General features: G+C 46.1%; 6 protein-coding genes across 6 annotated transcripts; 2 read left to right on the plus strand and 4 right to left on the minus strand.

Moving 5' to 3' along the window:
• Positions 1-252: 252 nt before the first annotated feature.
• On the minus strand, positions 253-1,385 carry PtA15_9A513 (uncharacterized protein; the record flags this gene model as incomplete). Its single annotated transcript, XM_053172730.1, has 4 exons — positions 253-340; positions 482-813; positions 916-1,261; positions 1,342-1,385. 4 exons carry the CDS (start codon positions 1,383-1,385, stop codon positions 253-255), a joined length of 810 nt encoding a protein of 269 aa, XP_053023941.1.
• Positions 1,386-6,006: 4,621 nt separating this feature from the next.
• On the plus strand, positions 6,007-7,390 carry PtA15_9A514 (uncharacterized protein; the record flags this gene model as incomplete). The annotated part of the gene is made up of 2 exons (XM_053172731.1): positions 6,007-6,377; positions 7,267-7,390. The coding sequence occupies 2 exons, from the start codon at positions 6,007-6,009 to the stop codon at positions 7,388-7,390; spliced, it is 495 nt and encodes a 164-aa protein (XP_053023942.1).
• Positions 7,391-7,794: 404 nt separating this feature from the next.
• Positions 7,795-9,253, minus strand: PtA15_9A515 (uncharacterized protein; the record flags this gene model as incomplete). The annotated part of the gene is made up of 3 exons (XM_053172732.1): positions 7,795-8,139; positions 8,206-8,636; positions 8,710-9,253. The coding sequence occupies 3 exons, from the start codon at positions 9,251-9,253 to the stop codon at positions 7,795-7,797; spliced, it is 1,320 nt and encodes a 439-aa protein (XP_053023943.1).
• A 5,499-nt stretch (positions 9,254-14,752) lies between these two features.
• Positions 14,753-15,169, plus strand: PtA15_9A516 (uncharacterized protein; the record flags this gene model as incomplete). Its single annotated transcript, XM_053172733.1, has 1 exon — positions 14,753-15,169. One exon carries the CDS (start codon positions 14,753-14,755, stop codon positions 15,167-15,169), a length of 417 nt encoding a protein of 138 aa, XP_053023944.1.
• Positions 15,170-15,762: 593 nt separating this feature from the next.
• Positions 15,763-20,052, minus strand: PtA15_9A517 (uncharacterized protein; the record flags this gene model as incomplete). The annotated part of the gene is made up of 12 exons (XM_053172734.1): positions 15,763-15,815; positions 15,912-15,939; positions 16,046-16,176; positions 16,273-16,417; positions 16,504-16,928; positions 17,147-17,743; positions 17,815-18,194; positions 18,276-18,490; positions 18,576-18,693; positions 18,968-19,463; positions 19,623-19,737; positions 19,831-20,052. 12 exons carry the CDS (start codon positions 20,050-20,052, stop codon positions 15,763-15,765), a joined length of 2,925 nt encoding a protein of 974 aa, XP_053023945.1.
• Positions 20,053-20,325: 273 nt separating this feature from the next.
• Positions 20,326-24,390, minus strand: PtA15_9A518 (uncharacterized protein; the record flags this gene model as incomplete). The annotated part of the gene is made up of 17 exons (XM_053172735.1): positions 20,326-20,559; positions 20,668-20,820; positions 20,900-21,046; positions 21,125-21,334; positions 21,418-21,523; positions 21,594-21,670; positions 21,743-22,071; positions 22,157-22,256; positions 22,331-22,451; positions 22,521-22,611; positions 22,679-22,729; positions 22,797-22,850; positions 22,925-23,060; positions 23,156-23,246; positions 23,327-23,346; positions 23,432-23,635; positions 24,202-24,390. 17 exons carry the CDS (start codon positions 24,388-24,390, stop codon positions 20,326-20,328), a joined length of 2,313 nt encoding a protein of 770 aa, XP_053023946.1.
• Positions 24,391-24,620: the final 230 nt, after the last annotated feature.

The following is a 24,620-nucleotide window of genomic DNA, read 5'->3' on the forward strand; positions in this document are numbered from 1 at the left end:
CACGAAAATTCACTGTCTTGTCTCTTTCTTGATGAAACCAAAAGTATTTATATAAAGCCCCAAATTTGTATCTTTAGCTGAAAAAACTAACATCGTATGCGCATCCTTTCCTCGTGGAACTGAGCATCAATGAGAGTGCTCAGGAGGATGAGCTCAGAGAAGAGAGAAAAAATACATCTATTCATTTGAGGAAGTCGTGCGCATAAGTACATCTGGCTAAATATAACACAAGTCTGATTTCTACATGCATTTTTATGGAACAAGCTCGTTTTCTTCCCAGTCGCCAGAGGCAGTCTTCTTCCATGAAAACCTGTGGTGGGGTTTAGTCTTCAATTGGACACTGTGGAGGGATCGAAGACATGTGCAAGGAAAATGATGGCCAAAAAAGAAGAGCGCGAGATGGAAAAGTGTAAGCAGTATGCCAGGATATGTCAGACAGGAATATGACCGGGACAGAGAAAAACAGGAAGGGTCTACTGACAGGTCGACCGAGATAGGCTCCAAAACAATCAACGCGAAGTTTTTCAGGGCGGCTGCCCGGAGCTCTTGGTCGCCCGACTCGAGCCTCTTCTCGAGATCGGCACGTTTCTCAGAGTCGTCCGCAACTAGCCTACTACCCGGCACACTCCGACCCAGGAACGAGGCTTTCAGCTCCCACGATAGCTTCTCATACACCCGCACCCGCTCCGCTTCCCACTCGAAATTCGCTCCGTCGCGGGGCCCCAAACGTTTCGCTTGCTCAGCCGTCAACCCCGCCACTCTTCCTCTCTCACTCCCCGCCGAAACTACGTATGCTCGAGCTTGGATTCTATACTGGGAAAATCCAACATAAAATGATAAAGGAAAACACCATTATGGTCAAATCAACAACATTAGCTAGAGAGAAACAGGCCTTAGTGAGTTTTGATTCTTAACTTGTTCTCCGGTTGGCGAGAACCACCAACAGATGGAAGCGAGAGTGCCAGATTGAGGAGAGGGGGCAGCGTCAGAGGTCTGGTTGAGGGGTAATAATTGATCGACCTTTGGGCTTCGGACATCGGTGCAGACCAAGAGGCTCTCGTTGGAATTGTCTTGATGACCCTCTACCGACGGCCCGCCCTGCCGATCGTCGTGTTGGCGTCGCTCATTAACGAAGCCGCGATGGACGACCGTTCGGGATTCGGCACGGTATTCGTAACTGTTCGAAGAACTATCGGCGCCGCTGTTGATCCGTGATACTGTACTCAGACAATAACTGATCGAATCCTTATCTTCCTTCATGCTACGTATTTCGGTTGTAGTCCTCAATCAGTTCTCTAGGATGTCTTCTCTTTTCTTGCAACCGATCTTGGTGAGGAATACCTTCTTGACAACGAATCCTTCAACAATCTTTTCCATCGCGACATGCTTGAATTCCTGCAAGAGAGAGTCTATCAGTTGAAGTGCCAAGGGCCCAAAACACCCAATATGAGTACGTACATAAATATGTATGCTGACATGATGATGTGCGGCGGGTGGACTCTGGCCCCGTGGGTTTACAGGGGTTTACCCGACAGTCGGCTACAATCTCCAGGACACGCTCACAATCTGTTCGGTTGGAAGCTAAGCCCGATTGGCTGTTCGGTACCGGTGGGTATTGAAGCCAGCCTTGCCTGTCTGTTCCTGCTTGTCTCAGACAGTTGGAGTTTGGGACTAGGGTGCTCTGTACCGGTGGGTGGTGAAGCCCGTGGAGGTTGTGACGAGTGAGAGGGTTTGTGATTCCTACACCACGGCTGCAAGAAAAGTTTCTTGCTACCGTTCCCAAACGTTTCAGGTTTGAAAACGGTTCCTGGGAACGTTTCTGGTTAAGATATGGCTTCCATAAACGTTTCAGGTTAGAGTACGGTCTTGTGAAACGTTTCCGGTTGGCAACCGGTTCCCAGAAACGTTTCAGGTTTAGATTCAGTTCCCAATAACGTTTGCGGTTTTGAATTGGTTTGCGCAAACGTTCAAGGTTTGAGGATGGTTTTTGCAAACGTTATGAGTTACTTTTTGTTTGTTACAACGTTATCTTGGGGTGAAAGTTAAGATGTGGTTTTTTTAATCAAATTAGTTCAGGCAAACGTTATGTGCAACCGAGATAGTTTGAATTACCACTTCAAGCGGTTTGAAAAACAAAAATGACAACCAAGAAGGTTTCAAGGAAGAAATCAACAACCGTGAACGTTTTCACGTCCTGATAACGTTTTTCAAAACGTTTATCATAACTTTTTGCAAGCCAGAGTCAGTTTGCAAAACCAATCTGGAGGGTTGTTTTTCCACCTGAAAGGTTGAGAAAACCCAATCCTCCAAAAAAAAAAAAAAAAAGTCAAAATTGACTTTGAGAAAAAAAAGCTCCAAAATCCAATGGTACAGAGCATATATAGCATCAACAGCTCTCCTCAGATATCGGCTGGTGGCTTGTGCTGTAAGCAGCCACCGGAGGGCAGTGGGATCGAGTTGATCGTCAGTTTGATCCGTGCCTGAGTACATCTTTTGCTGCTCCGACAGCCGCTGGAGAGTCGGTTGGCACTGCTCCTCAGTATGGAGGCGCTGGACCGACATGTCTGACAACTTTTTTTTTCCTTTGTTTTTTGTTTTGTTTTTGTGTTTCTTGCATTTTTTTTATCAATGATAATGATTCCATCCAACAAAATAGCCAATTTCCCGGTCTACACATGCATACAGGCTGTGAAATGTAACCGAGATGTGAACTAATATACAGTCCATGGCACATGGTCACATTTAAACAGATTTCTATTCTTGGCGCAATCAGATACATATTCCTGACGCAATCAGGTACTGTAAGGACTCTGAATAGGAGTCCTTCACTGATCTAGGGGAGAGTGGCTTGAAGGTGGCACAAGGCTCGAGGCAGCTCTAGTTCACGGGGCTGGTATTTCAAGTGAGAGGAAAGAACTAGCCGGGAGAGATGTGGGAGCAGGGATCTCTCAGTACATGATGGGTTTTGAAGGAGGAATAGAGAGGGAAAAGGAAACAACAAGATAAAGAGGAATGTGCTCGCTTACCTAGCCGGGAGAGATGTGGGAGCAGGGATCTCTGCCGGCTAGGACGTGGAGGGAGGCACGGGTTGATGTAGCCTAGGTGCTGTGACATCTCCTTGTGAAACCCCGCAATGTGCGGGGGCTTCACAGGTACCAGAAGCCTCCTGTCTGTGTACTGCAGGTGGCACAGGATGTCTGCACCAAGGAATGGGTGTCTCAGAAGTGCGTGTGCCAGCATCGTGCCAGAATTAACCCCATGCTATACCATTAGCCTGCATACGCTCTGTTACACCATAGTAAGCCTAACAATTGGTAAAAATCAACCATTAAGATCACTAACTGATGGATAGTCCTTTATAATCTTACTGATATTTGTTGGTCTGTAGCTACAGAAGTAATGCCAAAATTTGGAGATGAATTCAAGCCAATTGTTCTGCAGCTGATTCAAGAAAAGAAGTCAAACATCAAAATAGTTCAGCACTTGAAAGATGTATACAACATTAAGACCAGCGAGCGAACCGTAACCCAAAGGAAGGCTACTTGGGGCCTTCTATTTAAGGCAAATCAAGAAACACCCCAACTTGATGAAATTATTCTACATTAATACCAAAAAGGATTAACGAACTCTGAGATCTATAATGCGCTCAAGAAACGTCACAGGTATTCTCCAGGCCAGAAAACATTTGAACGAAAAATCCAAACAATGGGGCTTCAAAGACGACAGGATGTTACAGACGACGACGATGGCACAGGAATGGAGCTCGTACTGGAGTGTGTTAAGAAGATTCATCAAACACCGGAGGGACAAAATGTTGGATATCGTAAACTGAAACACTTGCTTCAAATGAAGTTCGGACTCAACATTCATCTGTATGTTCCATTTTGGCACTTCTGAACTGTGTTTCCCCATCTTGATTGAGCTTACCATTCAATTATCATTTCCTTTTTCAAAAGTACAACTGCTGCTTCAATCAACCGTGCTTTGGATCCTGAAGGTGTTAAGAGACGGTCAAAGAGAGTTCTCAAAACGTGTGTTTTTGAAGTTCCAGGTCCTAATTTTATCTGGTCTGCCAATGGTCACGATAAATTAAAGAAGTTCGGCATAGCCTTGTATGGCGTTATAGATGCTTGGAGTCACAAGATCCTTGGAATATTTGTTCATACTACAAATAATAATCCACGTCACATTGGTTATTATTACCTCCAATTAGTCAAACGGGAAGGTGGTATTCCACGGCGAACCACCACTGATCGAGGTGCTGAAACTATAATGCTAGCTGGACACCAAATTGACCTCATGCGGGAATTTGGAATTCTCTACGACTTGGATCCTTATCAATCCCATTGATTTACAAAGAGCGTGCACAATCAGAAGATTGAATGTCTATGGTCGCAGTTGATGAAGCAATACAACAGTGCACTCATCAAGGAATTGTATGATGCCAAGAAACAGGAATACTATGATCCCGAGGATCCTCTCCAATAGTAAGTTCTTGAATTAATTATGTTTGCACATGTTGTATCTGACAATATTTATTAGTCTTCTTTTTATTTACCTATGGATACCGCTTTTACAAGAAAGTCTTGACGAGTGGGCAATCAACTACAATTCCTATAAGCGTAGAAATGACAAGAAAAGTATGCTACCGTCTGGATGCAGTGCCAACACATGCTACAAAAACCCAGAAGAGTTTGATTTGGAGGAGGGGCTCATCCCGGTCGAAATTTCTGCCGTGGAAGAACTTGAAAATGAACATTACCCCAATCACGAAAACCTGATGGCAACTTCTCCAAGCTGGTTCAAGGAGGTTATCAGTGATATCAAGTCAGGCATGGAAATTGAATACCCACCTATTGACCATCACAATGTCTGGGACGTCTTTTCTTTGTTACACACAGCGATGATTGCTTACGATACAGCCTGGATTGAAGATGAATCAAATGATCCCTCTGAATCTATATCAGCCCGTGCTTGCTCTCATTTTTATCATCCTGTAGAATCTGAAGACAATTAACTGTTAGCTTATTTTCATCATTTAATAATGCTTGACAAGTTTGGAGTACACTTATAAAGCGTTGGCAAAGGGTTTGTGTAATATTGGCACTAGCTAGTACATTCCTTTGTCATGTCTGTTCATAGTCCTGTCGCATTTTCCGTTTGGAGAGATGGGGCATGTCTCAGCCTTGTCTGCTTTCCTGCAAATGGACAAGGCTGATGGAGTAGCATCGCCAAAAAACTGGTGTGCTTGATACCAATCAGGAAGGACTGAGACCGGTTGCCCTTTTTGTTTGTCTTGTCAGATGTCTGTTTTCATGGAAGCAGACAAGGCTGAGACATTTCCCACAGCCTTATCCTGACTGGGCGACCGTTCATCACATGCAAGCGGAAAAGGGGTGATGTTACTGGCTCAGCCTTGTCCGTTCCGAGCCCTGTTGCCTTGTTCATTTGCATGGAGAAGCGATCGGAGAAGGGTCAGCCTATTCTGTTTGCCTGCAAATGGATGATGCGACAGGGCTCAGAATGGAAAATGTTGAGACAGTAACATTGCCCCCTTGAGACCCTGTCCCTTTGTGGCCTTATTTATCCCGACTGGGCAACCGGTTATCTCTGTATTTGCATGCAAGCAAACAAGGGGTGTTGTTACTGCCGCAGCCTTGTCGGTTCCGAGCCCTGTTGCCTTGTTCATTTGCGTGAAGAAGCGATCGGAAAAGCATGAGCCTTTTCTGTTTGCATTCAAATGGATGATGCGACAGGGCTCAGAATGGAAAATGTTGAGACAGTGTCATCGCCCCCTTGAGACCCTGTCCTTTTGTGTCGAAACAAACAACAGAGCCCTGTTGCCCAATCCGTTTGAATGCGAATGAACAGGTCTGATGGAGCGACCTTGCTCTACTGAGATGGCACATATATATTGGTAAACCGAGGAGTTCTCATTCTCATTCGTATCGCTTTCTCTGCTCGCTTCGCTCTTCTTAACTCTAGAATTTAAATTGAAAAATAGATATGTCTTCCAAGTGCTTATTGGACTCGAAGGGGGGTCGATTAGGTGCCCTGGAAGGTCCTTCAAGCACCAATTTGTTCGACTCAACTTTGTTAGATATAGATATGTCTTCTAGGTGCTTGTTGGACTCCAAGGGGGGTCGGTTAGGTGCCCTGGAAGGTTCTTCAAGCACCAAGTTGCTCAACTCAAGCTCTTTAAATTTAACTGCCAAAGCCGAAACTCCTGACTCTGAAGAGGAATATGAATTAGACCAACTCGATCCTGGCTGTTTTGATTTATCTGCCGAAGCTTGCAACCAACTCTCTGAACGTGCTCGCAAAACCCTTAAAAATAGTGCCTATCATTCCAAATCCTTCTATCCTGGTTCAGTTCCGTTAGTATTAAAGATGACCAAGCGAATTAAAAAAACCTCATACTCCATTGATATCCAAACCTTTACTTGCTCTTGTGATCTCATTGTAACCAATAGTGGTAGCGGCAAGAAGATCTTATTTTTAGTTTCTTTCACTCCTTGTGATCCCTCGGATCCAGTCTTCAATCAACTTGCTGAATTCATAGAAGATGCCGCCATCATGGCAAACCATCACTACAATCTCACCAACAAAAATAAGCTCTCAGGAAGGATGTCTGGAATTGGCTTTTGAGGTGGGTACGAGGAAGGTAAAACTGCTGGTAGGCCCCCTGTTTTAAATCCCTACTGCCAAAACTTTGCACTGACGTATGATTTCAGGAACGTACGCCACCCGCAAGAACCTCAGTCCCAGCCAGCAAGAAATTGATTGAATTCTCCAGCAGAAGCTACCAGGTCACAGTCGATTTGTGAAAGAGCGTCTCCGTCACTTCTCACCTTCTGCGCATGAGCAGAACAAGAAGGCCCTTGAAGACTTTGGCATTCCAAATTGGTCTGATGAGGAGTGGGAAAGCTCTAAAAATGACCCAGATCCAATTGCCTCCAATGTCATAGTCACCTCTAACAACTTTTCCAACAAGCCGCACTGCAACAAAGACAAAAACCAATTCACCTACGGCATCTTCAGCTACATCAATCGGAAGACCGGTAGCCCAATTTTGCCTCCTTCCCATACATTTGGACATGCCCTTCAGTTTCCTGACTATGATTGCAACATCAATTTTGGTCGTCTCCCTGGCATCGTTGAGATCTTCTGGAAAAGCAACAACATCTGTCATCATACTATTGGCCCACCAGCTGAGTTGATGACCACGAAAACCACCACACATCACGGTTGCTCCTTTCAAATCAGTCATACCTTGGTATCTAGAAGCAAGTCTCTGAATGAATTGTCAGCTGAAGAGAAGAAGCAAAAAATCATGTCTCAAGCCAAGCGCTCTTCAACCAATCCTGCTAAAAAGCAAAAAGTCTTGTAGTTTATCCTCTTTTATTCTGTTATCTCTGTCTCAAATGTTATCATTTGTATTTCACTTCACAGTTAAAAAAACATTGTTGATAATGGTTTTAGAAAGAAAATGAGTCACAATGAAGAGAAATTATATGTAATAATGGATAAAACCAGAAGTATTGCTTTGAGATGGCTTGAAGCCTCTTTAGGTTGATTTGTTCTGGTTGGCTGAATTTTCCAACGTAGCTGCTGGCCATTGGATTTCTTTCAATTTTCCAAGCTCCAACAAACAACAAGCCCTTGAGCAGATGTGACCCGCGAGAAATTGATTCATGATTACGGCGGAATCAAGAGGAGACCAAACAGACCAATGTGCTCTGACATGGAAAAAAACATCAGAGCCTGAATAATGAAATGATCTGATTGATTTGCTTACTGGGGGTTTAAGTTGACAATGTTTGGTTTACTCAATAAGGGTATAACACCTTGCAGATTTGTTATAATCATCTGCCCATTGGTATATACATACATCCAATGCTGCAAGGCAGAAATCAACAGGTCAACTGCTGGAGAGTGATCATTGAGTCGGCCATCAAACTCAGTCGGATGTAAGAATTTCTGCCAAGATCCTACAATGTGTTCTTCCATGAAGAAAACCCGCATAGGTTCATTTTTGCAGTAAGCTAGCAGATTGTCGATGTTTGGATCCAAAGTTTCATAGCAATCTTGTCCGCCTTCTTTCTCTGGATCCAAGTATACTGGGAATGCATCAACGACCTGAAAGATATTGGTTTCATTTGGTGAGTCATTGATACTAGTCAGGATTGGTTAAAAAGCACTTACACGAATTTCCTGTGCGATTTGTTTCAGATCAGATGTAGCCTTAGGAGAAGATAAAACCGCTTTTCCAAACAGAGAAACAAATCGTTGAGCCGCAGCATACTTTCTCATCCAATAGATTGGAAGAGGCAAGTAGCTTTTGGTAGGGTGGCTACGAACCAGGCTGTACTTTGCTATCATTGAGTGTATAATTGGAGAGTCGAGAAGCTCGGCTTTGACGATTCTTATTTTATTGTTTTGGAAAATGACTTGGTCTTCAAGCACTTTAAAATGGACTAGGAGTCGAAATGTGTCCGTTCCATTTGGATCGAGTGAATGTCGGATTCCTTCCCTCCAATCCATTGCATTCAAATCAGTGATAAATGAAGATAGTTCAGGAGTACCAAAGCGATCCCAAGAGAGATCGGACAAGTTCAAGATTGGTTGTGTCGCCCCTGTGAATGTTAACAGAAAATTGAGTGAATTTGAATTCATGTTATCGATTGAGACAAAGTGAAAAAAACATACATGGTGGAGATCTGCCCATAGCAACACAAACAAGAGTGTCGGAAACATACCCCGGGAACGATGTGGAAACCACAGAGGGAGAGTGATGACTGAGTGAGTGTTTCGCATTGACAGATTGATCCAAATTCTGGCTTGATATAGCATCAACATCGGAGTTGGAATGGTTATAAACAGTGCCACTGGTGCTTGGATTTGAAGAAAATTGATTTGCGGTCGGAAGCAATGACTGGGAAGAGGGTACAATGATAGAAGGTAGGCTTTCTTCATCGGAAACTGACTTTTGGTACCCGTCTTCTTCCTCCTGGAGCATTTTTTGCTCAAAAGCGTCATAATTTAGTATAAGGTCAATAGTTTTATTAGACTCGAGGTGTGATAGAAAGGATTGCTGATCTTCTACCCCCGACTTCTTAGTACCTAGCTGAGTGAAGGGAAAGTGATCTTTGGAGAATGATCCATAGTTGCCTAAGTCGTGGCCAACGAATTTCTCACGCAGCAAGATTAGTAGTAATTGGTACGAGTTGGGATTATCAACATCAACTACCATGGGTTGTTTGTGCGCAGAGAGTTTGGATGGAAATCTACCACCAACTCGTACCAAAAATCCACATTGGATGGTGACTTTATGTGGCGGATTCATAGAAGGGATAGCACCTTTACTAGCGAGTGCAGCTTTAGGCTTGAAAGCCTTCGAGTTCTTTGGATAGGGAGTGAAAGCTGAAACACGTTTAGATCTAGCAATTTCGTATGGATTGGCGGCAGAGGGTCCAACGACTTCGACTTCTTGACCGGCATTTGATGCAAGTGAGATGCTGGTAGCTGAGCTTGTTTGAGACAACAGGCTCCTTGCACGCTGAAACGTCTGTTCCTTCTTGCTTAATACGTTGGTCGGGTTCGCAATAGGTTTGGTAGTCGAAGAACTATCTTTGAAACTTGAAGCTGTGTCGATGATACAGATTTGGCAGAGTTGACCAACAATGGCAGGATAACTGAAACACCAAATGCACTGCATGCTGAATTCAATAACAGAAAGGTATTCAACCTGTTATGTAACTTATATGTGAAAGTTGAGACAATTAAACTGCTCACTTGTTGGGTTTGAGTTTCAGAGCAGGAACTGAAAGATTCTTTACGGTAAAGAGGGCTGGTGACTATTGGTTTGTTATCTGGCTTGTGAGAGTTCACGAAGTAGAGGTAAACACCTTAGAAGTTCTAGCTGCTAATTGAGGATAAAGAATTGCTTACTTGTTGGGTTTGACTTTCAGATGGACGAAATCAAAGCTTCTTGACTATAGTGAGACAAGGTTTGAAGACTGCTAGTGCAAAGCATCACAACATATATTACCTTGTAAGACAATACAAGGGTTAGAATGAGCAATGCTGTGACGTTCTCCATGGGCAATACAGATTCAATAGGGGAATACAGGTACAACATAGATTTTAGGGCAATACAGATACAATATAGATTTGATCACACCATCTGTTAATACATCGCCAGGTGCATGATCCTTCCAGAAACATGTGTCGCATGTTTCTGGAAGTATCATGTATGTAGAGGGATCAAAAGAGTTGGTTGGTGACGACCGGAATGGAAACTCAAAAATGTGAAAAATGTGAGGCAACAGAAATGTCCCCCATCCTCCCACTCTGTTGGGAGGAGGGACAGCCAGGCCTGCTTGCATGACTTTGCCGGCATATTTTTGGGGCGCTTGCCTTGATTGTTTTTTTCAAGCGCAAACAAACGGACTGCTGCAGCTGGCGGATGTTCTCCAAAGAATTTTCACCTGACATACTAGCCAACAATGCCACTGAAATAGATCACCTTCCTGAATCACCCGGGCCTTTTATTTCCCTCAGCCAAGGGACAGCAAAGATTCCTACTCAAGATATCCTTAATAGTATCATTAGTGAGACCTCTGGCAGAAAAAAACTAATTATATATAAGACTTGATGTACAACCATCCTGAAGGCACAGATTCCGACTCAAGGTACAAATTATCTAAACAACTGCCTACCACTGTCAAGTCTTCCAAAAGGGCACTCCAACCCAAATCACCACCACCCATAACAAGAAGAAAAACATCACCTGGAAAAATTGGGTCAAAGCTCACACCAGAATCATGGGCACTTGGTGGTAAATTTGCTTCCAAACCTGAAAAACTTCAAAGAACTAAGAGTTTTTTTTTCTTATCAGACTATGTGATGTAAGGTATGTACAACAGATTGATATATAAAGAAAAAGGAAAAAGTACCTAAGAGCAGGAACAGAGCCGCTCTCTACTTTTAAGTTGAGAGTGAGATAAAGTAAGAAAAGAATAGTGTCGGCTTTTGGCGGTCTGTCATGGTCAACAACCATCATTAGCTAAATTTCCTTTTCTGCTCTCTCCTGAAGGTTTGTTTGAGCCTTACTTGTATTTGTCTTTTGACCTGGGTGACTTTTCACTTTGTGTTGGCTATACGGCTAAGTAGCAATGCAACACAATCTCCAAGATGAACTTTGCCTCAGCTGCTGTTGTTTTATTCTAGCCTCTGCCGTCTTTGAACACAAATCACTTTCCAATATTGCTTCCTGCTCTTTGAGCGGTATTGGGGTGTTTGGTCTGTCTTTCTTTGACGGTTCTGTCTAAGACAAATGAATAGAGTGTTAGCATCTATCTAATCATCTCACCATGAGTCTCTGAAGCCGCTTACCTTTGGTGCTTGCTGATATTCTCTTGATCAGTGATCTTGGGCCGGGATTTTCTGTAAGCCTAATCTTGCTGCTCATGTGCGTCAGACCTGTTTACATCATGAGATGATTTTAGTTTCACAACTCCCGCGGCGCTGATTTGGACTGCGGAAATGGTTTGCTTTTGCTTACCAGATTCCGCAGCTAATTTAGTTCCCAGCGTATTGCTCAATTTATGAGTTAGGCACCGTTCCCCTAAGCTGATATTCTCACAAAACCAACTAACAATCCAAAACATCTGGCATCTCATCTTGGAGGCCTCATTACACGTGTACATAGCTCTTCCATTGGTGGGGAATCAGTCAACTGGGTTTCAGGACAACATTTATCTTTTTTCACAACCCACCCTCCATCCTGTTGTAACCTAAGTGGTTAGGTTACAGTTAGTGACACTTGCCTGTCGGAAGACCATGCTATGTCTTTGGGGACTAAGCTGCAGAGCTTATTCCCCACTTCTACGCAATTGATAGGCTTAACACTTTTGGTCATATCACATCCAAATCCTCATCCACAGCAGGCACAAGATTTGAACTTTCCAATAGCATTCAAGGCATCACCAATTCCATTAACTACTGGGTCCACCTTAATAAAATAGTGGGAAGTGGGGGCATGAGGACAGCCTATATCAGCTCAGGTGAAAACAGAGCTTCAAGTTGGAATTGAGCACATCAACAACTGGGTAGCAAAAGTCAGGTTAAATGAATCACACCCATCAATTCACCAACATGAAACTGATGCACTGATGTATGAAGGCTTATCTTATCTACTCACCCAATTCAAGAAAGAACTCAGTCACTGTGAACACTTGAGAGAAATGCTCAAGAGAAAGGGAAACTCCATTGAGGTAAGTGATTGTCCCTTGCACCTGAGGTGATATGTTTAATGCCATGCTAACTAAAATATTATTGCTTCCAATTCATCATCTTCTCCGTCATTTTGTAGTAGCTGATGGCCCAATCAATTCACCAACAAATGTGCACTTCCTGGAATACTTCTTGCAAGGCCATTATGTCAAATATTCCAGCAAACATAACTTTTCTGTGCCTCAAAATCAGCCAGGAATGGACCCTGATTTATTCAAACTCATGAATTCATTCACACACTAGTCATACAATCAATCTAAAGGCAAGAACCTATTCAGTGACCTGCAGGGTGTGGGCCCAACCCTTACTGATCCCCAGATTGTTGATATGGATCCCAAGTGTGTTCAAAAATCATCTTTTTTTCAATCATCCTCTTATGAATTCCACCATTTCTTTTGCTGATGTGTTTCCTTTTAGATCTTGGTCTGATGTGAACACCAGCAGTGAAGGAATTGTAAATTTTTTGAAGGAGCATTCCTGCCGCACAGGAAATGAAGTTTGTGAAGCACTACATCTGGGAAAAGCAGTGGACTTGAAATGGGTAAAGCCCTGGGGATCACTGGCCCACCTTCTAAAATCCAGAAATGAAGAGCTACCTGAAATCTCTTACTTCAAATTTTGATTCACTACCCCCTCCACATCACCCATTCAATCCTGGATCAACACAGTTGTAGCATTTTCTTCCAATTTACATTAACAATTCCTCTTGTCAATCCATTCATCTTCAACTTTTTTCTTGTCAATACCTATCAAATTGACTTCTGGATTTCTTTACACATCTTACATTGTCTTTCAAAATTCTTTCAAAATTTGTATTATACATCCTCAGTCACATTTAACATTTTCTTGTGAATCCTCATCAAATTCCCTGTTGGTTTTCTTTCCATAACTTGCATCATCTCTCAAACCACTTTCTCATTTTGTATTATACATCCTCATTCACATTTTCAATCATATGTGATTTCCGTTGAATTTCCTTTCAAATGACCTTCTCATCTTGCATCAGAGTCTACAAAACAGATTTTTGCCCCCAACAGTCATGGTTGTTCAACCCCTTGTTGGACATGGTTGTCCCAGGATAGGTCGCGGGACAGCGGCCAATCCGAGGTCTTGTTTGACTCGAGTCTGACTGAGTGCCTGGCCCGGAGTTCATGGGCTGGTTCTGGGCGGAACGGTCGCGGGCATGCTTCAAACCAGGCATGCGGGCATGCTTCAAACGAGGCATGGTTGTTCAAAGTTAAAACTGTTGTCGGACATGGTTTTCCGAGGAGAGTTGGGACCGGCGGCCGATCCGAAGTCTGGCCGACTCAGTTCGGAGTGTCTGCTTGCATAAACACACGGTACTGATCAGCGGGCCGAGCCCGGAGTTCATGCGCATGTTCTGGGCGGAAGCGTCGGGGGGCATGCCCTTCGAACCCGAGCAGGTTGTGGACGTATGTACAGACTGCAGTATCTATGCACCGCGGCCTGTACTCGGCTTATTTATCTGACACGAGTGTCAGAATTTGTTTTTCGTTTTCGTTTTGGGTGGCACAACCAATGTCGGGCCAGGTCCACCGTACATATTTGTCCGGGAATGACGACTCAGAGCCATGATGGCTATTTTGTCGGGCCAGATGCGCCATCGGAGCGACACCAACATGGCCAGAATGTCGGCTTGAGAGCATAAAAATGGCTGTCATGTTGGTTCATTTGTCCATTTTGTCGTGGATTCACCGGTATTTCACAAAAAAAACACTTATTTGGGCGTTTTTGTCGGTCCAGCGCCTCCATACCTCAGCGGTATTCGCAAACGTTTTCCATAACGTACGGCGGTTTTTGCAAACGTTTTGGTGGTTCTCAAAAACATTTCTGTTAACGGAATAAGTTTTTAGAACCACCTCACAACCTATTTAGTTTTCATTCCGTTCCCACAGCGGAATGCTAACATTATTTTGAACGTTCGGCCGAACTTCTCAAACTGGTTTCCGTGGGGGCTTCGCCCCGACGTATCCTTCCAATTGTATTGTGAACGTTTCAAATACCACTTCGCAACCGCTTTGAAACGTTCGGTTGCAGCCGTGGCGTATGGAGTCACCAATAAGTACAGCCGGGTGCGCTCGGCTACAATCTCCAGGACACGCTAACAATTTGTTCCGTTTGAAGCTAAGCCCGTTTGGTTGTTCCGTGCCCCGTGCCCTTGGGCATTGATGCCGGCCTTGCCCATCTGTTCCTGCTTGTCTCAGACACCTCAGGGTTTCTCTACCAAGGCCACATCGTTGTTCACTAGTCAAGACGGCAGGGTATAAAACAACCTGCCTGGCTCGCAGGTGTTGCTAGCTAAATCAGCAAGAGTCAAGACACCATCGCACACATCATCGCTCTGCATACCCTTGAAAAAATCCTTCAGCGTCAGTCCAAAGTTCAAACCTGCTTCGATCCCCAACCGGCTTAACTAACTTGCAGCATCTCGCAGATGAAACTCTCAATTCTTGCCTACGGCCCTTTGATGGCTCTCATCCTATCTACCATGGTCCTCGCCCAACGCCGACCTAAATGTCCTGGGCAGTGTGACGGGAGAGGCATAGTCACTCGGATTCCAGATACTTTCGTTCAGGGCACCCTTCATTACCCAACGACACTCCCTTGTGGAGCGGGCAAATGTGAAAAAATGGTTAAGAAGAACTTTTATAGCTGCTCGGCATGCCAGAACCCAAACGATCGTCAACCACAGATATTCACCACAAACGCAAGCTGTCACTCTAATAAACAAATCAACTATGATATCAGTGACCCGTTACCCATTACTTCCACCGAACGCCGACCAATGCCCGTGCTACAAGATTTATTCAATTCAAAATCCAATGAGGGAGCGTCATCATCAAACCGTTAAACTCTGCCGAATACTACGATGACCCTCCCCCCAAATTCATTTTGAAATTGCTGCCACTTTCTCACCAGGATTTCTTGTGCACGGATCCACATCTTATGAACCCATAGTGATAATTTCCACGTAAATCCCCATTCACATTTCCCTTGTTTCAACCATAATTGCGTATTTGCTTGAAGTCGACAAGCGGCATAGGGATCACTACTTACATAATAACACCCTGATTTGTAATTTTGTGATGTTGTCAAAGCTCTCCCTAGTACTTAAAAGCTAGAAAATGATCCCACATTGCAGTCACTTCCATGTCCATATCCAGATTTATTCTTTCTTAACTATCTCCTTCATTGTGCCATCTTCTGCTTTTTGTTGGGATTTTAAATGGCCACAAAATCAATCTAGTTGTTCCATCTCCTGTGGAGAAAGTTGTGCCTTCACATAAACCATAAACTTTCAGCAGCGTGAGATCTTTAGTGCATGTAAGCTAAAATAAGATGCGAGTACAAAAAAGAAAAAGGTACCAAAAACAACGCAGGCAAGATATTAATATGTGTTGAAGTTGGGGATGAGAATTAAACAAGAAGGGAGAAAAGAAAGGGTTAGGAGCCTGGTAAAGCTTTGACGGTTGTCAATCGGACGGCCAACGCCAATGCTAAACACAAAGAGAAATAGATAATGAGAGATCAGCCATCGGATCCGGTGCACTTCTTACTACTTATCGTAGAGGAGGGAGGGAAGAGTGACTGACGGGCTATGTTTTCAGAGGAGGCGAAATACTGTAGTCGACAGGCAAAATCGATGAATAAAAAAAAGGAAAAATTGAAAAGAATCCGTTAACCATCAACACACGAGAGAGAGAGAGAGAGATGGAGGGGGCTCAACGGTGACCATGTCGACATGAACTTGAGAATGATGGTTAAAGTTCTGTTCAAATTTCTTGAGAGCGTTTTCGGCGAGGATGAATTTATCGTAGATTTCCTGATTAGAGGGTTTGCCCGTCCTGGAAGACTGAGCTGCCGCCGCCGCCGCTTTCTTCTTCCTCTTCCTCTTCTGGTCATTCTCGTCGTCGTCGTCTGCATTATCATTGTCATCATCGTTATGTTGTCTACTGTCTCGGCCGGACCGGCCCCGTGAATTGCCCTCGTTGAAGATGCTTCCGTCTTGGAAGGCTAGGTTGAAGCTATGGGCGGACTTTGTGAAGTGGGAGGTGTAGGAGGCAAACATTGAACATGCGGTCGTCAACTTTTGATGGATCTACATGGATCCCAAAACATATGACGGGTCAGTAAGTGTTGGATGTTCGAAAAGAAAAGAGAGGAAGATGGAAGAAGTTAACGTGCCTTTAACAATTTCAAATTCGTCAACATGCATTCCTTCAAACAAGTATCCAAAAAGTCCCGGTGATCTCTCAAGAGGCCGTCGACGGTGTCCACCTTATTAGCGAGTCTGAATTCTAACTTGCGATAGTTTTTCTCGAGCACCTCGAAGCAGATGAAGTTATAAAGGGACTGGACAAAGCTGAGCATCTTAGCCCGCAGGTTAAAGATCCGGCGTTTCCAGGACTCCAGTCGAGGGTGGACTTTGGAGGAGGATTTCCAGGCTGTAAATTTGATGTGCTCGGTCCAGGAGATCGTGAGGGATTGCGCAAGGTGCTTGAGGTGGAGTAGATACCTGAAGATCAATTGGTAACGCAAGATTGTCTTCCGTGAGATCACCAACGAGAGCGGGAACCGCACCGTATAGTCCAATTGCAAGGCATCGATTCCTATGTGAGATACGCATCAGTCCAGAAAATCAGCCTCTTTATGCTACCCCTTCGGTGTCAAAACAAAAACAAACCATTCAAGCCTTCTTTTTTAGTTTCTCCTCCTCCAGTCGAGCTACCTCCTCCCCCCTCGCCAGCGGCGAGCTCAGCCAATCCAGTACCGATGGTATCCAACGCCTCCGCATTCTGCACGCTCCCTCCAACGCCGTCCCCACCACCGCCGCCGATGCCACTCCCGCCACTCCCGCTGCCATATAAGCCGCCATTGCCGAAGTTGGCGCCTATGAGACCGGTGACGCCGACGATGCGGAGGAGCCAATCGGTCAAGCTGGTGGTAGCCATGGTCACCTTGACGTCCTCCTTGTAAGGGTCGCTTGAGCTCGAACTACTCGGATTACGGATGGCCAGATCAAACTGGTTTTGGAGCCGGGAGACATTGACGTGTCTGAGTTTCTTGCCGAGTTCGTAGGAGGCCGAGTCGAGGAAGGTGGTGAAGCTGTCCCCCTGAGAAAGGAAGAAGTGATGCTTGAGCGAGCGCAGTCGACCCAGTAAGTCTTCCGATCTCATCAGCAACTCGAGTAGTGACCGATTTGCCGAAACATAAACCCGGTCGATCAGCCCGTAGAACCAGTCGTCGTTCGTCTTGATCAGGCCGGCCGAGCCTTCCGTGTCGGGCGCTTGATCGAGATCAACCTCAAATTCGTCCGTCCGTCCCTTCACCCCGCACTCCCGGATTACGTTGACATACTTGCCCGCCAGCAGGATTTTCACCTCCCATCCAGGAAGCGAGGCAGCACCGCACCGCCCCAGACGCCCTTCTCCCGCCGCCACGAGGCTTTTCCCGCCTGTGACCATCGTCCATCGTGGCCCTGGGTACCGTCGGTACCCCCATGGCTGGTCGTAGGAGGGCCGTCGGCCCCTCCCGCCCCGACGGCAGATGCCCGGTTACGTAAGACATACTTGCGCTCCCAATACTCGTCGGTGAAGTCCTCATCGAGCGTACCGCGGGTGATCGACTTGCTCTCCTTGATGATGAACTCGTCGTAGGGGTCGTCCAGGATGCCCTTGGCGACCCATTGGATGAGCATCTTGCAGTACGGCTGGGAGGCCTTCAGCAGTAGGCCCGAGTAAAGTTTCAGTGCTATCGGGTCGCCCGATGAGCCCATCACTCGCTCCTCCAGGATCGCCAGCACCTCCCCTCCCTTCACCATCGCCCCTTCGGCCACCCCACAACTCGTGCCGCCTCCCCCACTGCTCTGGCCCACCCTTCGCGCCCGCGTCGTCTTCCGCCGCCGATCCGGGTCGTACTCCTTCAACGCCGCTTTCAATCCCGGATCCTGCTCCCACTCGTCCTCCTCCGTCCCGTCCCCGTCACCACCAGCACCATCCGATGAAGACGATAACAGATCAGGAGAATATAGACAAACTAGCTCGGTCGTAAATGAGTACAATAGCTTAAGGGTGTGTAACATGTCGTGGACGTAGAACCAAAAGCACTGGAGGGTAAAGTCGGCCGATTGGTTGAATTGATCTTCCAATTGAACGACCAACGTCATGTAATCCTACGACATCCCCTCTGAATTATTAGTTGTGTCTTTTCTGGACAGTGTGTGTGAGACGAGAGCGGAAATTGTGGAGCCAACTTACCTTCAAAATGTCTCGAATCGATGCACACAACGCGTGAATAACCAACCCGCAATCTAGGTGACTGTGAGCTGCAACAAAGGCATCGATCGAGGTGTAGTAGGTGGCCAATGGCAGGATCCTTTCGACTATCTCTCGTAACGATGGACCGGGATCGGCTTCAAATTAAGCACATTCTCTCTCGATCAACATCTTGTCATTCACTTTCATTTCTTGGAGCATGCAGTGATGTTTGTTAATTCGTCCTGTCTTTCATTTGGGTCTGTTATGAATTTGCAAATGAAATGATGAATTTTGGGAAAGGTTGGTCTCGAGAAGGCTTTCTCAGATAAGAATATGAGCGAGATTTTTTAGACTGGAGCACGAAAGGAAAAGAGAGAGGAAAGAGCGGTGACAAAGCCAGATCTTTATTGATAGAGAATCGAGCGCCCTGGAGTCTTTCGAAAGGGTCGTCGGGGGAGAAGTTTTCGTGGTACTCGATGAATGTGCCTTCAATGCCGAGGAGAATGAAGAAGAGGTCTTCGATGATGGCGAGTTCCTGATCCTCGATCCCCGAGGGATGTTGAAGCTCATCATGATTATTGGAGGTTGAGGGGATATGATCCAAGATTTGTCTGAGGTTTTCCTTCTGTCTGGTCTGGTTATTGGGCTTGGATGACCGCTGAGGACGGTGGTGTGAGTCGCCAAGTCGCAGCTTATCCAAGAACTCGCCCGTTTGGTCCGCGTCCATCGACTCTTCCTCTTCCTCTTCTGACTCTTCTGATTTCGTGCCCTCATCATCGCTCGTCTGTCGGACTCGTTGCTGGCTCGTCCGGTGGCTCGCTTTTCGTGGCGTCAGCGCTGGTAATCTTGAGTTCAGCGGCGCGTGCGAAAACGATGATGGCTTGGAAACTGTGTTCATCGAAAATGGGTGTTTTTCGCCATTTTTTGTTGATTATAAACCAGGGGATCAGCTCTTTTCTCATCAGCTTTTCAAAAACAAGCGGTGGACAACGTGTTTTTTGTCCAGATAATTTAAGGTCAATTGTTTTTTTGTTGAGGTGGACTCACCCGTTTGTTGTTGTTTAAGACTGGATTTATGTTTAAGTTTCTCTGATCGAGGGTTGACGTTGGCTCTTGACTGTGGTCTTGAATGATCGCGGACACTAGCGATAGCGGAAGAGATCTATATAGATACCGGATAAGGTCAGCAGTAGATGATAGTAAGAGGAGGGAAGCGAAATGCCTAATTTATCGACTTGCTTGGCAGACAGCCCACCGAACCTGGTGGTCGAGGAGGGCAGATTCGTCGATCCCGAGGGGGTATGCTGAGCGAATACGGGGTTCCGGTGGTGAGGGGGATGGGAGTGGAGGAGAGTGAGGCGCGATGGGCGGAGGCCGAGCCGGCGGTGGTCTGCTTCGAGCTGGGCAGATGGATCGAGACCCGGTTCTTGCTCGAGTGGCTCTTCCCGCTGGGCTCGAGCTGGTTGCTGTTGCTCATCGTCCTGGTTCGTGCTCAGAATAGCTGCTGGTACATAAATTGTGGCCCTCTCCTTGGGCAAGAATAACATGTACAGCACAAACGTAATACCTATACAGGAAGATGGGATAGCTGCCCATCTCTCCACCCCTGCAAGACAAAACTCTCAAACAATAAAGGTGGATGTCACGTTGATTTTTTTTTATTTCGTATTCCTCTCCGTCTCCCTCAACAAGAACAAGCATAACAACAAGAGCAACAAGATAAAGCAGGTCAGAAGAGATAGAAAGACGATCAAACGAATTCAAATAACTGAGTCAAGAAGCGTTCGTAATCAAAAGCAGGAGTATCGGAGACTTGTCCATTCGGATCATCTGGGTTCGAAGCAGAGGAAGAAGGATGGTCGGCGGGCAACGATTTGCTGTTGTCTCGTTGGTCAGAGGAGAAGGGGGGCATGGCTGCAAGGAGGTAGTCGATGGTCGCTTGAGGTACGAGCGCGTGTCGAAGGTCGAGCTCCGTAAGAAACGGCTACAAAAACAATCACGACCAACCAAAATACTGTTAGTCTGCGTTCACACTCATTCTGCAGTATGGTTCATCCAACTCCCAAATAAGACGGGTGGAAAAAGAGGGTACCTTATCGCCAGCAATGCCTCTGAATGATTCCCTGACTTGGTCCGGCGAAGTGGTGTCTTCAGTGATCTGGACCAAGAACCCAACAAAAGCCTCGAAAGTGACCATCCCGTCTCTCCCAGCGATCTGGTGATGAATATGCTCGGTATCCGAGTCCTAAAAAAAGCAAACACGAAGTTTAGTGCCCAACATTCACGCCGGGGTCTGGTTCCCACCGAAAACTACGCCATCGTACCGAATAGACAATCCCCAAACTCGCAAGCGCCGCGCTGAACCCGGGAAAACCCAGTTTGTTCTCTTCGTCCTTATCGAAATACCGGAACGTCGTTTCAAACTCTTCGATCTGAGCCGGTGTGAGCTTAGTCATCCCAGCCGAGATGATCTGGAAAGATGAACACCGGGGTAAGAGAAAGTCAAAGATATTCTGGAGAGAAAAGCTACGTCGGATGGGGGACTCAACCTGATTCTCGACAAAGGCGATTTTCCGGGCGGCAGATTTGCGGACCTCTTCGGTCTCGAACTCGAGGTCGTCAGCGGTATAGACGGTGTGATCGTTTTCTTCAACGTTCGCCTCTAGACAGTCCTGCTCGGCCTGTTTAACGCGCGCCAGTGAGGCCGAGAACTCATCGCCTAGGCTTGTTTGAATTTGTCTGGCGCGGGATAGTTGGTCCTGTTGGCGTTTCCAAGGGAGGCGTCATAAACAAGATGAGCCTGAAGATTCTTTTGGGTAGTCGTTGGATGAATGTCGCTTACATCTAGTGGACCCGTTAGCGCTGCTAATTCTAGGGCGTATTGATGAAGCTGGTGCTCGAAAGCATTGGCTAAATCGGCAAATCGGACTCGCAAACCTTCTTTAATTCTGGTGAAAAGGTAAGATTCCCTCAGTGACCGAATATTGCTGTATGAAGTAGGTCAAGGAATGAACAAACCCTTGGATGCTGGCGTTGATAGACCTTGATCGCTTAGCTTCAGTGACCAGTAACTCTTTCCAGAACGCCTCCAGATCCTGCAAAGAGCGCCAAAAAAGAAGTTATCAGACAAACCATTTCTCCTGCGAACCAAATGCTAGCAAACCCACCGTCAATTTCAATCCTTCAGGTGGAACATAGGTCCTCAAGTTGTACGTCCTGAGTTTGGTGACGATATTGCCGAGCAAGCCAGCAACCTCGTTCTTTTGGGCGACCCAATCTCGCTTGGTGGTCTGCTTATACTTCTGGAAATCCGCGGCAAGCTCCTTGATGAGCGGATATGTTGAGGGGAGAGTGCTCGTCAATCGAGTCGCAATCGTCTGTCTGATCTCCTCCATCAGTTCAGTCACTCGCTGCTCGTAATCGTTCGTCGACGCCCATATAGATTTCAGATTCTCTACGAAATTCGCCACACGTCGGGCCTCCACTTCCGTTTTATCTAAATAGAAAAGAAAAAAATTGATCCCGGTTGATCAGTTTCACATTCAGCAAAGTACAGATTATGTACAGCAAGAAAGAGTTACCCATGGATGAAAAGGCGTGGAAGTATTGAGCAACATATGTCATTACAGATCGCTCATCAGGTTTCGTAGCATCACAAAGATCGGATATTTCAAGCAGTTGCTGGATGAACAAACGCAAGTCAGCAGGACGTTGTAGGATACAGAAGAGAGAAAAAAACTGGGAGGAGATCGCACGGGTACACCTAAGCTGGTGGCAGCGATATCAAAGGCCATCTGGGTACATGCGTGTTGATCTCCTCGGGGCAAATTGTCCCAGTCAATCAGATCCGGTCGATGGTGATGAATAAGAGCACATCTGAGACAAACCCCAAACCTCTTGTCAATTGAGTTCGCAAATGCCTCGTCAAGAAATTGAAATACATACAATGCAAGACCGTCTTGCCAACTACCGCTGAAATCTGTGACGTTTACGGACTCATAGCCTCGCGTCTTCCGCTGGCACCATAGCAAGAGACCTATGAAAAACAACTCGAGAGGGTCAATAAGGCAGAATGCGCCAGAGGGAGACTGGCGGATTCCTACCTTCTTTTGCGTTGACACCCTCTTCGCTGATATCGGCAATAGTAAACCGGACTTGTCGAGGGACATTAAGCGGCATCAGTCAAGCGCATTCGGCCAACATAGATGGCGGAAGACTCACGGATAAGGGTCCAAATAAGTCCCAGTATTAGCTTGAGATTTCCGTCGATGACATCTACGGCAGATTTAGACAAGGGTCAATTGGCTTCGGGTGCGGGAGCAAAATGAAGGAAGGAGATGCGGGCCAACCTTCGGGGCCGATGTTGGTCAGAGTGACTCCTCGCGATTGGATAAATTGGAGGGCTTTGTTGACGTTTTCGGCCTTCTGGACGCGCATCCTTGGTGTCCGATTGTAACGACCCAACGAAGCATCGCCCATGATTTCCTGTGATCCATCAGACAACTCGTCAGCTCCTCATGCTAATAGACTCAACGGGCTGTGATTCATTATTGATGCCAAGTTGACGTGAAATGACTGACCATGAGCTGGATTAAATTCGTGCCATCCGATAGGTCTTGGCTCAAGTTCGACATCGGGGCCACCTTGCGCACATCCAGCTTGGCATTGAGCCTATCCATTGAAACGGCATACGTCAATACTTCGCAGCGGCAAAAAAGGGAGGGGGAGGGGGGGGAAGAATCATCACTCACCATTTACAAAACGTCCGAGCCTAAAAAAAATTCAACATATTGCTAAACCGATAAGCCAATGAAAACAAAAGGAATTCTCGGGTCTTGATAAGAAGAAAGACTGACCTGGACGTCCTCGAATTCCGTAGTTTCCCTAGCACTGATCGTCGGAGGTTTATAGGTAGAAGTGACCACAGAGTTTCCGGCATGAGCGGGGAATGGCCGGTCGGCGAAGGAGGGCGTGGGGGCTGCCGAGACGGCGGAGACACTCTGGCTCGGCCGATGGCCGGTCTGCATCTGTAGCTTTTGATGAAGCTTGCTCGAGAATAGCTGCATCCATTCACCAATTTTTTTTTCGTTTTTCGCAGCCAAAGTTGTTACGTCCAATCAACCGATGATTTTTGATGATGATGGTGGTTTGGGTTTGTGTGCAAATTTATTCCAGTCAGTTTCCATCTTTCATGTTTCTCTTTTTTGTGGACAGTTGTTTTTGGTAAGGTTTCTTGAGACCAGCGGATATCAACAGTCTAATGTAGAAATGGGTGAGAATGGCGGGAGATGACACACAAGTACAGCGCAGAGGGTTAGACCAGCTCATATGTTCTAGCCGAAATAAAAAAAAAAATACTTTCACTTGTTCTACAGGCTGGTTTGAAGCTCACTCAAAAGCTTTCACGATACATAGCTTAGCAACAAGCAGGGGCAGGGAAGGAGGAGAGAAACCCAGCCCCCCAAGAAACTGAAAGCGTCTGATTTGCAAGCTTTCTAGTCTTTGTAGTGAGTCTGAAAAACGCGTGAAGATTTCGAACAAGGGAGCCAGAAGAACAGAAACAAAGATGTTGCCTCCGGGGAGGAAACCCGGGAGCGAAGAGAGTGTTGTGTTCATTAAGGCTTACCGTTTTAGCTTTCGGGCGCATTGCAAACTGGGGCAGGAGTTTGTGGCCGGTGCTGGCGAGGAGAGCCGAGCTGTCGATGCTGGTCGTTGAGGTGCATACGCTGTGATTATCATCATCGCCACTCGCGCTGCTCGTCGACCGCACTTGGTCCTCGTCTTGGCAGTTGTGCTCGTCTTCCATCATTGACATTTATCGGATATTTTTAGGTGATACAAATCTTTCGTTCCTTTTTGATGAGTTTTGACAGAGCCCTCGGCGTAATGGATGTTGAGCTAGATTTCTTTGTTTGGTCGTCGGATTTTTAACGAGGGAGCCTGGCTAGACGATTTCCGGCGTTTTTCGCAGCGGAAAGGTTGTGTTTGAAAGTCGGGATTCCCTGGGCGACGGCGGCAGGAATCGAAAACTCAGGGTTGCTGTCC

This window comes from Puccinia triticina, chromosome 9A (assembly GCF_026914185.1).
Source record: "Puccinia triticina chromosome 9A, complete sequence".
Lineage (NCBI taxonomy): Eukaryota > Fungi > Basidiomycota > Pucciniomycetes > Pucciniales > Pucciniaceae > Puccinia > Puccinia triticina.